The sequence below is a fragment of the Suricata suricatta genome, chromosome 12 (assembly GCF_006229205.1).
Source record: "Suricata suricatta isolate VVHF042 chromosome 12, meerkat_22Aug2017_6uvM2_HiC, whole genome shotgun sequence".
Taxonomy (NCBI): domain Eukaryota; kingdom Metazoa; phylum Chordata; class Mammalia; order Carnivora; family Herpestidae; genus Suricata; species Suricata suricatta.
In genome coordinates, this window is record NC_043711.1 from 31983058 (window position 1) to 32000064 (window position 17007).

General features: G+C 41.5%; 1 protein-coding gene across 3 annotated transcripts in view; it reads right to left on the minus strand.

Annotated features, from left to right (window-relative positions):
- The window catches only part of MAGI1 (membrane associated guanylate kinase, WW and PDZ domain containing 1), a 624267-nt gene that overhangs the window by 4889 nt on the left and 602371 nt on the right, over positions 1 to 17007 (minus strand). Inside the window, exons 19-24 of one of the 3 annotated variants that reach the window (XM_029916405.1) lie at positions 16104 to 16307; positions 7518 to 7611; positions 7323 to 7383; positions 6227 to 6370; positions 2737 to 2875; positions 595 to 683 (exon numbers count right to left, since the gene is read on the minus strand). In XM_029916405.1, the coding sequence (XP_029772265.1) occupies positions 595 to 683; positions 2737 to 2875; positions 6227 to 6370; positions 7323 to 7383; positions 7518 to 7611; positions 16104 to 16307 (731 nt within the window). The remainder of the gene's footprint in view (positions 1 to 594; positions 684 to 2736; positions 2876 to 6226; positions 6371 to 7322; positions 7384 to 7517; positions 7612 to 16103; positions 16308 to 17007) is intronic. The other 2 variants (XM_029916404.1, XM_029916403.1) reach the window with 2 other exon arrangements.

The window sequence follows — 17007 nt, forward strand, 5'->3', positions numbered from 1 at the left end:
TTGTAAATTTCCTGTAAAGGACCGAAGAGTAGGTACTTTTGGCTTAGCTGGCTGCCTTATTTGTTGTAACTACTGAACTGCAACCGGTAATGTGAAAGCAGTGGTTGAGGACACCTAAGAGAAATGGACGTAGCTATGGGCCAATAACACTTTACTTAAAAAACAGGCTGTGGACAGGGCTTGGACTCTGGGCTGTGGTTTTCTGAGCGATAACTGACCGAGTAGAAAAATGTCGTCCCTCTGTCTAACAAAGCCGGACTGACCAAGGGGAGGGCTCTGTGATACGAGGTTTGTTCTTTCTGAATGCTGGGTACTAGAATTCACACAAATAGGAGCTTACGAAATCATTTTAAGATTTGGGTAAGGGGAGGTACTTATTAGATCATGCTCACAAATCTAACCTTGGGTTTTCTTACACCTACTTTTAAGATAAGGGAGAGCAAGACTTCAATGGGGGTCAGCGGTGTACTTACAATTCAAAGAACGCAGGGTGCTCAGAATGAATTGCCAAACATATCAAAATAGAGCTAAGCAGAAGCAATGAGGAAATTAGGCCACAGCACAGAAACACCTAGTATTGATTGAGCTACAAACCGTAGTTTGATTATGGCCCATAAGGTAGAAGCAAGCCTCCCCGAGCTTTTCATTTCTCATACATGCAGCGATATTGGGAGGTATCATCGCTGTAGAAGGGAGGGCCCAGCACCAAGAACAGTCAGACAGAGAGAGAAAGAGAGAAAGAGAAAAAGTTGAACATTTAGATTCCCTATAACACAGAGGAAAGAAAAAAAATCTGCATTTGTTAACATGGGGCAAAGAGTTTATTTGTCCAGACAGTCTAAGGCAACACTCAAATAAGGCTGCAGAGACTGCAATCGGAACAGTGACATTTTTCAGACAGCCATAGAAGGTGACTCAAGAACCCAGACAATGGATGCATCCTTTTTTCTTTTTCTTTCTTTTTTTTTTTTTTTTCAAACAACTGCAACAATGACAAGCTGGCATAGAGGAGTGCATTAACAATCAACAACAGAAGCCCAGAGGTCCCTCCCTCCCCCCACCCGAAGACCGCGGCAGTTAAATTAAGTACAAAAAACTCATTACAAAAATAGCCTCACAGAGAAGCAGGTTCCAATCAAGTCAGAAAAATATTGGAACTTAACATATTATAACCCATTTGTGACTCTAATCGATAGAATTAGAGAGATTTAGTCCAAATGACACGTGGAGACATTACAGCAGCACAACTCTGGGATGTTCAACCCTTCTTGGAAAAGTGAGTATTTAAAGGATCTTTATTTTTAGCCCAAAGAACATTTGTTAGTGTTGGATTTTCATCCTCAGTGCAACAGACAGAGGTTTTGAGAAGGTACACAGGTTACTGACGATGACTCTCAAATGAAATATCACATCCAACAGAAGCATAGGGAAGACAGAAAAGGGAGACAATGTTACACAGTTTCAGTGGCATTGATACACCTAGGGTCACAGGTTTAGCACAGTGCACAGCTGTGACGTCTTAATGTCGTCAAAACACCTCCCCTGTGGTTGGCCTTGTCTAACGGGGCCTCATCGGATTACCTCCCTCCCTCCACCTGGGGCCCCTCGGAGTTCACACCTGTATGCATGTCCAGCACCAGGGAAGACTGTCCTTCAAAGGAGCTCTCCTTTTCTTTGAGCTGTGTCCCGAATTAAGGACCTGATCAAGTCCAAAACGCAACTAGGAATTGTGCAGGATGACTTTCGGAAAGAGGGTGATAACAGATCAATCCCTAATAAAGGGGACCAATGTATATGGGGACCATTCGATCACAGTTTCTATAGAAACTTTTGTAGACCTTTGGTTGGGAAGAAAAGCCCTACATCTAGGGCATAGCTTTTTTTTTTTTTAAATTTTTATTTTAAACAAGACTCTCAAATAAATAGGACATAATTATTATAAAATACAGCATTTTGCCATTAGAACACTAAGCTATGTAAAGATCACTGCTGTTTACTCAGATCATGTCTACACATATGACAGAAGAAGTCTATGTATAACCCGGCTTTCCCCATAGGAAAGGTATAGTAACATGTTTCCCTCATGATGAGCACTGGGAATCGATTTCATCCTTTTTCATCTAAAAACATATGGCTAATATATCAACAGTTTTCTTTGTTTTGGAGTAGTGGGCTCAGGTGGTCTGATTGGGGGTTGGGACCAGCAAGGGGGGATGCAGAAGTGTCATATACAGAGCATAACGGAGGTGAGCAAGGCCCCCAAATCATCTCAAAATTTCACGCCTCTTTAAGTAAACACATCAAGGAACCAAAAAAGGAAAAAAAAAAAAAAGAGAGAGAGAGAATTGTGCCTCAACATATCACTCAGGAAACCTGCTTTCCTGCTTCTGAAAAGGAGTATAGTCATTTTTGTGCTAACAATTGGATCTGAGAAACAGTTTGGCACAGTTCAAACAAACATTCCTTCGCTCTTGGTTGGACTAGACAGAATGTTCTCTCTGGTTATCAGAAAGGGGGCTATAGAGATCTTGTCTTAGGTCCCAGTCCACGTAAGCAAGCAAGAGGATGAAATGTGTAGAGATTTCAGAACACGCGAGGCAAAGAATCACATGGTGCGAAAGGCTGTAAGACACTGGTGAGCAGGGGGAAACAAAAGGACTTTCCTGCTGTAGTTCTGGAGACAAATTCATGGGGTCATGCCAGGGAAGGAAGGGATGTTTTCATAGTTTGACCCACCATATTCTGGTACTGAGCCGTCTCCCCGCTTCAGAAACAGACGCACCCTGCGGCCACCATTCTTAATGAGTTCTATAGCCCGAGAATGCTTCATGTTTTTGGTGGTCTCGCCATTGATCTCTAAGATTTCATCACCAATCTGCCAAAGAGAGGACAACATGAGAAGATTGCAAGGGGCTTCCCTGGTCCGTTGAGGTGCTCTAGGATGTAAAAGGTTTTCATTTAACGATTTGCTATGTATTTATGGAGTCTATTCCAGAAAATCTTCTGTTGCATAGGATCCAGCAGTGAAAGACACAAAAATCTTTGCCCTCATGGAGATGAAATGCTAATGGGAGAAAGACAATTAACAAGAAAATCAGAGAAAAATGTATAGGTTAGAAAGTGCAAATGTTAAAGGGAAAAAAATAAAGCAGTAAGGGAAATATTAAAAAAATTTTTTAATGTTTATTATTTTTGAGAGAAAGAGAAAGAGAGAAAGAGAGAAAGCAAGGGAGGAGAGCAGAGAGAGAGGGAGACACAGAATCCGAAACAGGCTCTAGGCTCTGCGTTGTCAGCACAGAGCCTGACGCGGGGCCTGAACCTGTAAACCATGAGACCATGACCTAAGCTGAAGTTGGATGCTTAACTGGCTAAGCCACCCAGGCACCCCAGGAAAATACTAATTGTTGGGGAAAAGAAGATGTGGTAGGCAGTTTCTAGGATGCCCCCCCCCACAGATCCTCTCCTCCTTGTATTCCTATCTTGTGTAATCTCTGTCCCTTTTTAAAAAAAATTTTTTTTAATGTTTGAGAGAGGAGAAAGAGAGAGGGAGAGGGAGAGGGAGAGGGAGAGAGGGAGAGAGGGAGAGAGGGAGAGAGGGAGAGAGGGAGAGAGAGAGAGAGAGAGAGAGAGAGAGAGAATGAGTGGGGGAGGGTCAGAGAAAGAGGAAGCACAGAATCTGATGTAGGCTCCAGGCTCTGAGCTGTCAGCACAGAGCCTGATGTGGGGCTTGAACCCACAAACTGCGAGATCATGACATGAGCCAAAGTCAGATGCCCAACCAAGTGAGTCAAACAGGTACCCCTCCTTCCCTTTGAATGTGGTCTGGAATTAGTAACTTGCTCCTAACAAAAAGAATACGGCAAATGTGATGTGATGTCAGTTCAAAGATAAGGTTACAAAATACTTTTGGCTTCTGTCTTATGTGGCCCTTTTATTTGGTTCTCTCTGATGCATGTGGTGAGCTACCCTACAGAGTCTGTGATAAAAACATGAAGGAGAGCTAGGACCAACAGCCCAAGGGACACGGAATCCTGCCAGCTACACTGTGAGTGAGCTCAGAAGGAACTGCTTCCCCCAGTGAGCTTTCTGATGAGAACACAACCATGCCTACACACGGATGTTGCATTTACCATGTGTCAGCCACTATTCTAGGCACTGCAGATAAAGCGGTGAGCAAGACAGGCAAGATCTTTGTTCTCATGCAGCTTAGCTTCCAGAAGGCAGAAGAGGAAAAGCACTGGCTTTGGAGATTACGGTCTTGAATTTGAGTCCTACCCCTTGTTAGCTACCAGATGTTGCTCAAATCCTTCAACTTCCTGGAACTCAATTTCTTTTTTTTTAATGTTTTTTTTTTTTTGAGAGAGAGAGAGAGAGAGAGAGAGGGATGGGGGAGGGAGGGAGGGAGGGAGGGAGACCAAGCAGGGAAGGGGCAGAGAAAGAGAGAGAGGGAGACAAAGATTCTGAAGCAGGCTCCAGGCTCTGAGCTGTCAGCATGGAGCTCGATGTGGGGCTCAAACTCATGAACAGTGAGATCATGACCTGAGCTGAAGTTGAATGCTTAACCAACTGAGCCAGCCAGGTGCCCCTGGAACTCAAGTTCTTCTCTGTAGAAGGGATGTTAACAACTCATTCTTACCAAGCTGTGAGGATCAAATTGGTCAGTCTGCGTAAATGTGTCTTGTGAACTATGTAGCATTAAACAAAATACGATAATGAGACTTCACTGAATCCAAAACTTTCTTGAGGTAAGCAAAGACATGGAAAAGCATAACCCATGCATGTGAAATTTAAACAAAAGGAGAACACACAATGTATATATTCCTTTGTACATCTCTATGTACAAACTGTGCATGGATATGTACAAAAAAAGGATACACAAGAAACTGATAATATAGTTTGACTCTGGAAACTGTATTTTTACTATGTGCTATTTTTCACTAATGTTTTATAGCCATAGGAATGGTCTACTTTCTCAAAAAAAACCAAAGGGACACCTAAGTGGCTCAGTTGGCTAAGCGTCTGACTCTTGTTTTCAGCTCAGCTCATGATCTCACAGTGGAGTAGTTGGAGCCCCATGTTGGGCTCTGTGCTGACAGAGCAGAGCCTGCTTGGGATTCTCTCTCAAGAATAAAGAAACATTTAAAAATGCTCATTAAAATTCAATCTGGGGGCGCCTGGGTGGCTCAGTCGGTTGAGCGTCTGGCTTCGGCTCAGGTCATGATCTCACGGTTCGTGGGTTCGAGCCCCGCGTTGGGCTCTGTGCTGACAGCTAGCTCAGAGCCTGGAGCCTGCTTCCGATTCTGTGTCTCCCTCTCTCTCTGACCCTCCCCTGCTCCAGCTGTCTCTCTCTGTCTCTCAAAAATAAATAAAAGAAACATAAAAAAATAAAATTAAAAAAAAATTCAATCTGAAGAAATTTAAAAAGCAAGATTATATCTTATATACAAATATTAAGTTCCTTACCTTTGGCCACATTTTCCCCTCTGTCTGCTCTGGACCAATTTCATGTACTTTTTTCCTTTCCTGACCTGACCCATCTTGATTTCTCTTCATTCATAGCAAACGGCTCCCTACGCATATGGTTCAACTAAGTGACCTATCCATAATGAGATGATTTTTTAAAAAACCATCTAATCCCCCCACAAAAGTGACACATGCATACGGATTAACAGATACTCAATTTCTAAAAAGAAGAGAGTGCTCTCTTGGCATGTGTATATTTACAATGTGCGGCTCTGTCTACTACGGAGCAAGTGTGAATATTCCCGCCATGGAGATGTGGGACCTTTCCTGAGGCAGAGTCCACCTGCTCCTGAGGCTAAGGCCAGAGAGCTGGTGACTAGCAGAAGGAATGGAGCTCGCCACCTGGAGCCTATGGGGTCACCCGGACTTTCTGCTCTCTAGGCATCCTGGGATACCTAGGATTCACTGTGGAGGGAGGTGCCCCCCATAGGAGATTAGGTATGAGAACTCGGGAAACAACACTGAGAAAGTATGTGCTTCAATAAGCTTGCAAGTAATTCCAATTCTTCGTTCAACCCTAAAAAATCAGAAGGGCTCAGCTCCCTCCAGCAGTTCCCACCGTCTACGCGTTAGGGAGAGATTTCCGCTGGGGCAGGAGTCAGACAGTGAGCGTGTTCTGAAAGCAGGATGACATGTGGGTCTCAGGAACGAGAAGGTTCTAGCCACCTCGTGTTAAGAAGCCCAGACTCCTCTTCCTACTTACCCGCATCTTCCCACACCTCTCTGCTGGACCATCCTCTGCTAAGCGCAGAACATAGAGGTCCATGTTATATTCTCGGCCCCCTCGAAGGCTGAAGCCAAATCCCTTGGCTCCTCTCTCTAGTTCCACAGTGTAAAAATCTTGCTCCTATTTAAAAAAAAAAAAAAAGGAAATGCAATCATGGGGGGGGGTGGGTAACATACATCCACACATATTTCTTCTTCCCAAATATTCCCTGAAGTGGGGATTTGACAAAAAGACACCATCTCTATCCCTCTGTGGATGATTCTCAGCTGTCTGTTAATATTCACTCACGTTACATGTTCAGAGAGGCCGAATTTGAAGACCTTCGGGAGCGTGCCTGCAGACCGCACACCACCACGCATGTCTGAGAAACTCATCAGTGAGGCCACAGATAATATTTATGGCGGGAAAACCCATCACATGACACCACCGTGCCCAGTGCTGAATGTCAGCCTCCCTGCCGCGTGCCTGGGAAATGGCTGCAGCATCTAGGACGAGGACTACAGCGGCCTCCTTCCCTCGGGGGAGTGGTTCCCACCCGGGCTTAGGAGAAGCAGGAATGTGTTACTGAAGGCTCTGAGGCGGCCAGTAAAAATGGATGTGTTTACTGTTCCAGCACCCAGATTCCCTTCACCTGTGTGTTCCTGCATCCTCTCTACCCACCCGTGGGACAGGCAGTGAGCTCTGCGGGCCTCACCTGAAGTTTCCACGTCTGGGAAACACCTTAACAAAAAAAGACACCTCTTGGCATAAATACAGTTACGAATACCAGGAGTGGAGATTCGCAATTTTGCTCTTTCTCGGGTGGTCAGTCCTCGAGACAAGTGTAGGTGTTTATTTTGTTTGTTTTTCCCCCACCTAGAAAAGGATAGCTAGGAATACTTTTGTAAGGTAGAAAAATAACATATCATTTCCTAGACATCTAAATGTGAGCTCATATTTAGTACGTCCTCTCACAAAAGGTTATTTATTTTAATTGGGGGTATCTTACAAAAGATATCTCATAAAAATAGCTTCAAAACGTTGGGAGGAAATGGACTAAGCAAACAGAGGAAGAAAGAAGAATGGCCCTCACCTGTGTTGTCTGGGGTGCTTTGAACTCAAACTGTGATTCCGGCTTTGGTTTGGTGGTATTCCTGCCAAAATGAGAGAAATAAGTGTAAAAGCAAACCACGGGGAAACTGAAGGGAAAAAACAGTCAAGGATGAGTGTCGTCAGGCCGGGAGTTTGTTTTCTTCCTTTAACGAAAGCAACCCAAGTGATGCCTGACCTGGTCTCCTGGGCCCCTTGCTGAGAAGGGGCGTGTGTGGTCGTGATGGTGGCAATCTTCTCTGCGTTGGTCAGCAAAGTGGCATTCGAGGACTCTGCAGGGAGAGACAGAGCATAACAGAATGAGGGCCCCGGAGAAGAGATCATCCCAACCTGGAGGTATGCCGGAGTCCCACATCGGAAGGACAAGTCTGGTCTCCCTGTCACTTTTCGAAACAGTTCTGACTCGAAGTTCTAAAGTTTCAAGAACCATTCTAAGATCTACAATGGGAGCCACATATGCCCCCGCTACCCTTCTTCCAACCAATATCCCTGCAAATGGACTGAAAAGTTGGCCCCAGAAAATGCTTCTCTAAAACTGTAACCGAGGGAAGTGTCCCTCCTTCCCCAACACTTAAAAATGGCAGTCCCATCAAAACACTGCACCACACCGGCAGTGTGACCTCCCCAGGACTTGATTGGCTAATAATAAATGTCTCTATTAATGTTTCCTGCAATTTATCAGCAATATTTAGTAGAGGCCCCTTGATGTCCTCATACGAATATTACAATCAGAAGTGTGCTAACAGCTTGTTAACTAATTCGCACACATCTACCTTCTTCCTCAGTGCTTTTAATGAAGCACAACTGAAAATGTAATGTAGACGTCTACATAGAGCTCGTCTAGAATCACTGATGAAAAATTAATTTTAAAACCTGCATTAGTTAGAGCCAGAGTTTGTAAATATAAGTTGTATAAATCATGAAGCCACCCTAATGTAATGAATATAATTATATTCTTAGGTAAATTGACTTTCTTCTCCACTAACCACATTCACAAGCAACTTCATTAATCTCTAGAAGTTTGGAGATCCAGGATTTGAAAACATTCGAGAGCACGCCCTACAGACTGCACACCAACATGAATACATTAAAATTTAATCACTTATCTAGTAATGATTATATATTCTTTTACTAATTATTTCTCCATTATGATCAAGGCAGAGAGCAAGCAGTTATGAGTAAGTTTACTTTTAGTATTTAATTTTAGTTTGACTATTTAGAACCTGGCATCCATTTTCTCATAAAAAAAATACTACATGTGGTTCTAAGATTAGGCTATGAATGCCTATTTAGTTCATCACGTGCAACACAGTCTCCAAGTTTCTAGGAGTCCTATAGCTCACAGTAGGCATCCTAATGCTCTCAGAATACATATCCCTGCCCATCACGTGTAACCAAGTTTTCTATGGGAAAATGCGTTAAGTATTCCCACCCGGGACACCTGGAGTCGATCTCCCCACTGCAGTCCTGAAGGACAACACCTCCCTGAAATCCCAATGGCTTGTGGTCTGTCCTCCATTTTAATTTCCTAAGGATATTACTCAGCGTGGGTCTGGCTAGCTGTTTTATTACACATCATTGGTAAAATCATGGGCTTGAGATCCAACCCCCCTCATTAGCCGTACGCCTCATTTTGCTCCTCTGATAGAAGGGGATGATGCCAGAATTCCCTTCTCTTTGATACAAGTACTTGAAAAGCTTAGCGTCTACATGAAACAGAAGTTGGTGTTTTGATTTTTTTACTTTGCTTTTCTGTTTTGAGTGTCATTGCAACTACTGTATTGTAAATGATGGAAAATAATTGCATATGTTAAAAAAATATGAAACTTTATAAAGAAAAAAATAAAAATAAATAAAATTAAAAAAAAAAAGAAAAGCTTAGCGTCATAACTGACATAAAGTAAACACTCAATACCTTTACTGTACTTATGGCCCTAGGTATCACCTCTACTTTTTTTTTTACATATGACTGTGGGAACTTAAGTTAAATCTCTCTAAAATGAGAAAGGTGAATTATAATCTTAACAGTATATATTTAGTCATAGATCCCATGGTTCCCATAGTTAAGGCACAAGATTAATATGGAAATGTGACTAGATCAAGTAAGTTGTAGTGAGAATTCAATTCATGCTTCAGGACAAGATTCTGATAGTCTGTTTTAACCACTGCTTGTCCAGATTCTGAGGGAAAGGAACCTATAGTCAATGAAGGGTCAGAAATAATGGGTTGAACAGAGGGAGATGTTCTTGTGTGTCTGTGCTTTGTTTTTCCTCTGAATACCCTCAGTCTTTACTAAGCCAATATGCCTTGCAACCCCCTGAGCTGGGAGGTGGTGTTTCTCAGGCTTAATGGGAGGCAGCTTAACACAATGGTTAGGAGGTCAGATTCCCTACTCAGACTGGCCGCGTGCATCCCCAGCTCTGCAATGTACTGGCTGGGACTTAGGCAAAGTCACTTAAGCTTCCTATGCCTCAGTTTTCTCTTCTGTACATGCATTGTAACAGAAGTAGCTCAGAAAATTCGTGCAAAGATTAATGAGAGGAAAGTGTTGGGATAGGGCATGGCACATAAACTCCATACGAAAGATGATTAGCGTATTTTTTATTGGGGGCATGTATTTATTACTGGTATCACAATATTAAAAGCATCTTATTGGTACATTTTTATGATTGCAGTTAACTGGCACCACCAAGGTGATAAATCTATGTGATGTGCTATCAGGTACAGCCACTGTGTGAGAACAATGGGCTGGGACACGGCACTGCCTGTCAACGCGATGCTTCAGAAGTTTCATCAACACATGTATTGGTCCTTTAAAAAAATTCACATTGCTCATTGCATTGTAATCAACTTTATGGAGACTCTCTGGGAAATCTCAAGATTGTTCGGGCCATGGGGAAATCATAATCAGGATACCAAAAAGAACATTTCCTTGTAATTAAAGTGATTATAATTATTGAATTGTGCAGGACTTTCTCTTTCAAGTTTTGTGTGCTTTTAGTAGTCAGGGTTTTTCTAGGCAGATCAGATCCCGTTCTGAAAGGGTTTTTTTTTTTCTGCTGCTTTCCTGATTTGATGAGATGACAGATACACTCAAAACACAGATAAACAGAATTATTTTATTAATCTTCCTCCTATCTTTCATTTTGCTATTTTCTGCATATTTATATGCAAATCTGTTTTGGGTTGAAGATTAACTTTAAGCATTTAAAAATTAACATTTATATGCAAATGCTTATTTGAGCTAGCTGAGTTTCCTCCGACTACTGAGATTCTTTTTTTTTTTTTTTACATTTCCCTGTTTTGATTTTTTTTTAAATTAATAGTTTATTACCAAGTACGTTTCCATATAATACCCGGTGCTCTTCCCCACAAGTGCTGAGATTCTTAAATCCATGAACCACCACGTCTTCATCATTTACGATGTGCCAAAGAGTGTGCTAAGTGCACTTCCGCTTGCACTACCCCATTTTATTCTTACAACTCAATGAAATAGAAGCAATTATTATCCCATGTTACAGATGGAAACACTGAGGCTTAGGAAAGATAGGTAACACGTCCAAAGTCATCCAGAGAGTCTTATTTCCATGTGTAAAGGAATTATGTGTTGGTATCAAGGAAATCATATCTAATTGGTAAATACCTTTATTTTATTGCATAAATACCACCAACTAACACAGGTTAATTAAAATACAAAATATCCCACTTTGAGTCTAGATTTTATGGGCCATCTTCTGAGCACTAAAATAATTTTTAGCATGCTCTGGATTTTCAGGATGCTTTTTAAATATCAAGAATTATACTCATTTAATTAAACTTTCAAGTCTTCATCTAGAATTCAACCAAGACTTTGTGTTGAAATTCTCTCTAGTTTTTAAATTACAGAGATGAGGCCCATTATTGCAAATCTACAGCTCCATCCCAAGGCAACATTTGCCCCATATAACATGGGCCTGATAAAAAAGCAAACGCCAGCACAGTATTATGAAGGGATGTCAATGTATTTGACTTCTAAAACTCAAAGACAGATGGACAGATTGGCTATTTTTATGATAAATTCAAGCAAGGATCCTACATCCTTTATTAAACAATGTTTATACCTACTTCAGCTCTCCGGGAGGAATGAATATGGATATTACTACACTTTCCATAGCAATCATGTTGCAAGCAAAGCATATCCTAGCTCTCAAGGCCCTGTCATGGTGCTGTGCTAAATCAGGGCACTAACTTCTGACAGGATCTTCTATCTTGGGTTTCAATATATCTCCGTGACAAGTGATTACAATTCCAGCCTGGTCCCCATGTTACTAGCTTTAGCCTCCCTTATGGAATACACATTACAAAGCCAAACAAATCAGCAAAGGGATACAATCATCCTTTCATAAATATTTTAATGCATAAAAACAGATGTAATAAATATCTAAAGGAAGCATTTGAAAATTTGAATCCCATAAATATTTGAAGTTTTGGGAGACTTAGAAAATGTGTATGGTTGAAATCCTGTTCCTTTTGTCCTATCCTCTTACTAGTGATCATATCCACAGAAATGGCATCATATCCAAGGAAACAGCAACGTCTAGGTTGCCATACTTTACCTTCTATATAAACACTTTGAATCAGAGTGATCTGAAGTACAAACTTAAGACCCTAATATAAGTAATATATTTTTAAGCTTCTAAATATTGTCATTATTTTGAACTTGATTCAAACTGATGGTTCTGTGTTAGTCTGACCCAGCCAGCGTCTGCCCTGATTCAAGTCTTATTCCCACCCAGATACTCCAGAGTATTTCTATAGAAGATGAATGGGGGTAAGCATGTGTGGTTTGATTTGTCAAATCTCAAGTTCCGATTCACTATGTTCAGATATTCTCTAGGCCTTTCTGTGCTGTCCTTACATATTTATTTCCCCTATTTCATACGAGAAAAAGTTCCGCCCCCACTGCACCTCCCATGCTGGTCCCAAAGGTAGTCAGAGGAGAGTTGGTGAGGACACCCCAATGGAAGCCTGTCCAAGATCTGTGAAGGCAGGCCTGCTACGAACATGATAAACCAAATAAAGGAGAGTCAGGTTTCTGAGGTTTTGCTGAAGGGAGCTGGTGGGGGAAGGGCAAGGACAGAGAAACGTGAGAAGTGGAGTGAGGGAAAGGACAGACTGACATAAATGAGCTGGAAAAAGTACTAGGTGAACAATGACAAGAGAAACAATCAGGCAGCAGGTGCTAGGGAACGAAGTGGATTCCGAGGGGGTTCCAGGCACTGTCTAAAAGACAGTGCATCTTCCCATCTTCTTCAAGTGTCTCCTAGGGTTTCTGACAACAGTACTCTGGAGAAGATGGGTTTCTAAGAACTTCAGTCTCCTCTTGAGGACCATAACACAACTGTCTTTGGGCTATTTGATGAATTAAGCATTAGTGTGAAAGGTGTGAAGGAGTGCACTGGTCCCTAACACGCACTTCCTTTTACCCTACAGCCCTGCACATCCAACACCCCTTCCCAGAGAGGAAGCAGATCTGCAATGTGCTGCTTTCTTCTTCCTCCCCAAGCCATAATGGTCACTGTGTCTTCCAGGTGTTTGCAAACTTCTCCTGGATTTGCATCTCCCGGATGTTGGATTGCTCCAACATCTCTCCAGAAATCCAACTCCCCTGCTTCCATTTTAACTTCTAAAATGGTCATTTTGGGCCCCATTAAAGAGATGAATATCACAAATCCATCTTCTGTTAGACCTGATTTCCTTTACCTGGCCTGTGAAATTTACAAAGTAATTAATGAAGGGTTGGTTTTATTATGATGGCATTGAATTGCTGTAATATTTTGGGATCAAATCATACCCTGGGCAGTGCAAATCAGTCTTCAACTACATTGGATGCGCTTTTAAAATATATATTCATAATTCTCTGATATTTTTATTTTTTATTATTATTTAATTTCTTTACATCCAACTTAGTTGGCATATAGTGCAATGATGATTTCAGGAGTAGATTCCTTAATGCCTCTTACCCATTTAGCCCATTCCCCCCTCCTAGCAATTCTCTATTTGTTCCCATATTTTAGAGTCTCTTCTGTTTTGTGCCTCTTCCTGTTTTTGTTTACTTTCTCCTAACCAAGACAGAGTGGGATGTGTCTATCTGAATTTTGTATTTTTTAAGTATTGAAGTTTTTTAAAAAATGTCTTTTTATTGGCAACTGCTACTGGATAATTCATCTTGAACCATATTTCTTGGTGGTCAGGTTTTTCAAATCTATTTTCCATTGCATTAAGTCAACACCTAGTGTGCAGAGTAGTATAAGGTACTTCTGCATATCCGTATCTTTCTGGATTTCAAACTCTTCTTCTAAGCCCTTCTTTCAAGAAGTACTTTCTTTCCTTCCTTCTTTTTTTGGACATTATTCTTCCCACACTAAGACTGACCAATATAGACATAACAAGTCAATGCCTGTGTCCTGTTCTTTTGGCTTAGTTTTTTGAAATCTCTTTAAGGCATGTACATCAATATGTCTAAATTTATATACTACGTTTGGCTCGCTCACTACATTTTTCTGGCTTCCTTCATCCTTTCCATTAGAAACCTGTGTTCTGTCAACTTGTGATCACTTTCCTAAACTGTAATTAACTTCCAGGGTGGTGAACTGGGGGAATGGCCTCCAGACCACACGGTAAATTACTAACCATGTATCTGAGGCCGGGTGAAGGAGACCGGCAATCAAGAAGCTATTTTTTCCTCCACATTTGGTGTTGGATATTTTTGGTTCAGAGAAGATTCTCTGTTCTTAGAACCAACAGTTTTCAAATATTTATTGTTTGGTTTGGGATTTATTTTTTTCTGAAAGGCACAGTTTACACCACTTGAATTTTAAACTAATATGGATCACTTTCTAACAATTATAAAAATACTCATTTGGGGGGCACATGGCTGGCTCATTTGGTAGAGCACGCAACGCTTGATCTTGAGGCGGGGGTGAGTCTGAGCCCATGTCGGATGCAGAGATTACTTAAAAATAAAATCTTAAAAAAATTCATTTGGTGAATTACTTCCAGATAAAATTGCTGACTTTCTTATTTTACAAGTCAGTGACATAGGGAATTTTCATCATTCTATCTCCATAAACCACATTCTCCTCTTGACAAATACTGACTTTTAGAATATGTATTTTATTTTATAACATGTATAAGAAAACAAAACAAAACAAAGACACTGAAACATTGGAGACAAGTGTCACTCTCCTCCCAAAAGCAGGCTGCTGAGAATGATGTCAATATTCCGGACTAAATTCACTGAACAATCTATACATAGTGACATCAGTGCACCAACTTCACGTTTATTAAATAAGAATAATGAATACTGATATTTTCTGCTACATAGCTTTATATTGTAGGGGGTTGTCCTGTATACTGGAGGATGTTTAGAAGTACCCTGGGCCTTTACCCACTAAATGCCCTTAGCACCCACTCCTGACAATGCCAAATGTCCCCTGGGGGGCAGAATCACCAATGGTGTAAAATAAACCAAATCTGAATTTAGCCAAATTATCAAACAAACTAACAAATAAGAACAGACCTCCTTTAATGCAGATATAATCTTTCAAAAATAGAGGTTGTATTCTTTCTTCATCCACATGTAAAAATTAAAGACAAATCAAATAGGCACAAACCCTAAGAATCTCTCATTAAAAAAAATACTCAGGGTGCTTGGGTGGCTCAGTCAGTTAAGTGTCCACCTCTTGGTTTTGTCTCAGGTCATGACCTCACTGCTGTGCGATCGAGCCCCGTGTCGGGCTTGGCACTGAGGGTGGAGCCTGCTTAGGATTCTCTCCCTCCCTCCCTCTCTGTCCCTCCTCCCTTGAGGACTTGAACGCACATGCTGTCCCTCAAAAAAAACATTAAAAATATATTTAAAAAAACCTTTCCTATGTTTACTTACTCTGAGGGAAAAAGTAATATTGCTCTGAACTGTCATTATGTAGGTTTTATGATGTCACCATAACATACAGTTAAAATTAAAAAAAATTTTTTTAATGTTTTTTATTTATTTTTGAGAGACAGAGACAGTGTGATCAGGGGAGGGTCAGAGAGAGAGAGGGAGACACATAATCTGAAGCAGGCTCCAGGCTCTGAGCTAGCTGTCAGCACAGAGCCCAACGCGAGGCTCGAACCCACAAACCGTGAGAGAATGACCTGAGCTGAAGCTGGAAGCCGGACACTTAACTGACTGAGCGACCCAGGCGCCCCAGTTTAAATTTTTAAAAATCTTATTCACTTGTTAATTTAATTTTACACAGGCTTCACACCCAACATGGGGCTTGAACTCACCACCCTGAGATCAAGAGTCACATGCTCTACCAACTGAGTCAGTCAGGTGCCCCTCACACAGTTAAATTTTAGTGATTTTTTTTTCAACTCTCTATTCATTTCCAGAGAGAACATCAGAGGATCTTTACTACTGTATTTAAACTACTCTATCATTTTAAGGACAGGGATACCAAAACCAAAATCAAATGGGGAGAAGTTGAGATCTTCTGCAATGTTTACACCTGGAGTAAGAAAGGGTCCCGGGGAAAGAGGATTGAGTAAGGGGGTGCAGGGAGGTAAGGTCCAGTAACAATGGCTCATGACGGGTGTGTTCAGTTAGGGATGGATATGGCTGCCTCGAAATTCACACCATTCAATTACATGAATACTAATGAGAGAAAGAAAGAGACAGAAAAGGAGAGATACAGAAAGAGCTAGAGAGAGAAAGAGAGACACAATAGGTATACTTTACCATCCCCGGGAATGATGCGGAGGGTAACTGTGTTTCCTGCTTCCTTGATTAGGTTGACAATGTCTGAATGGGACTTGTTGGTGATGGAACATCCATTCACTGCCAGGATCCGGTCTCCCACTTTCAGCTTGCCGCATCGGTCAGCGGGACTCCCCTCAATAATCCGACCTATTTTGTGAGGCATAGCCACACATGCATTGCCTGCTTTGATAGTGAGTTTTTATTTTTTTTTTTTAAGTTACGTGGGAATATAGTGAAGGGAGGAGAAAAAGGGTTGAAAAGGGAAAGAGAAGGTTAAGTGTTAATTAATTAAAGCATTAAGCAAATGTTATTAAAGGAGAGCTTTGCGCCGATGGTCAAAACATTGGCAGTACTCAGTGCATCTGTGGAAGGCGCTGTGGCCTCATAGTGATGGCTCCTCGCCCCTCGCCTGATTCCAAACGAGGGGGAACCTCCAGCTTCCCTCCTCCTTCAATCACCTACAAAATTTGTGATCATTAACAACTTCAAAGAGTCTCAAGAGCCCCAAAATAACTCACTGGTGGCTTATTCTGGGTCTGCAAATGTGAGACCCAGAGTTGGGATGGATGCTTTTACACACTGTGTGTTCGTGTCACTTCCTTTTTGCCAGGTGTTGTTTAAGCTTCTGCCAATGTTTTGTTCTTTCTCCATTTAGAAAATATAATCCCTACGCATCTGGGGAGGCAGGAGACTCTGCTACCACCACAAATTCCATCTGAAAACACCTAATGGACAAACATTTAGTCCTTCTGCCTTCTATCCAGAATGATGAAAGCTTTAGAAAAAAAAGGCATACTTACAAGAGATGAGCCAACAAAAACACCCAACCTTTTATGACCTTTGCTCAATCAGCCTGTCGCGTGTGCTTTCAGGGTAAGGGCCC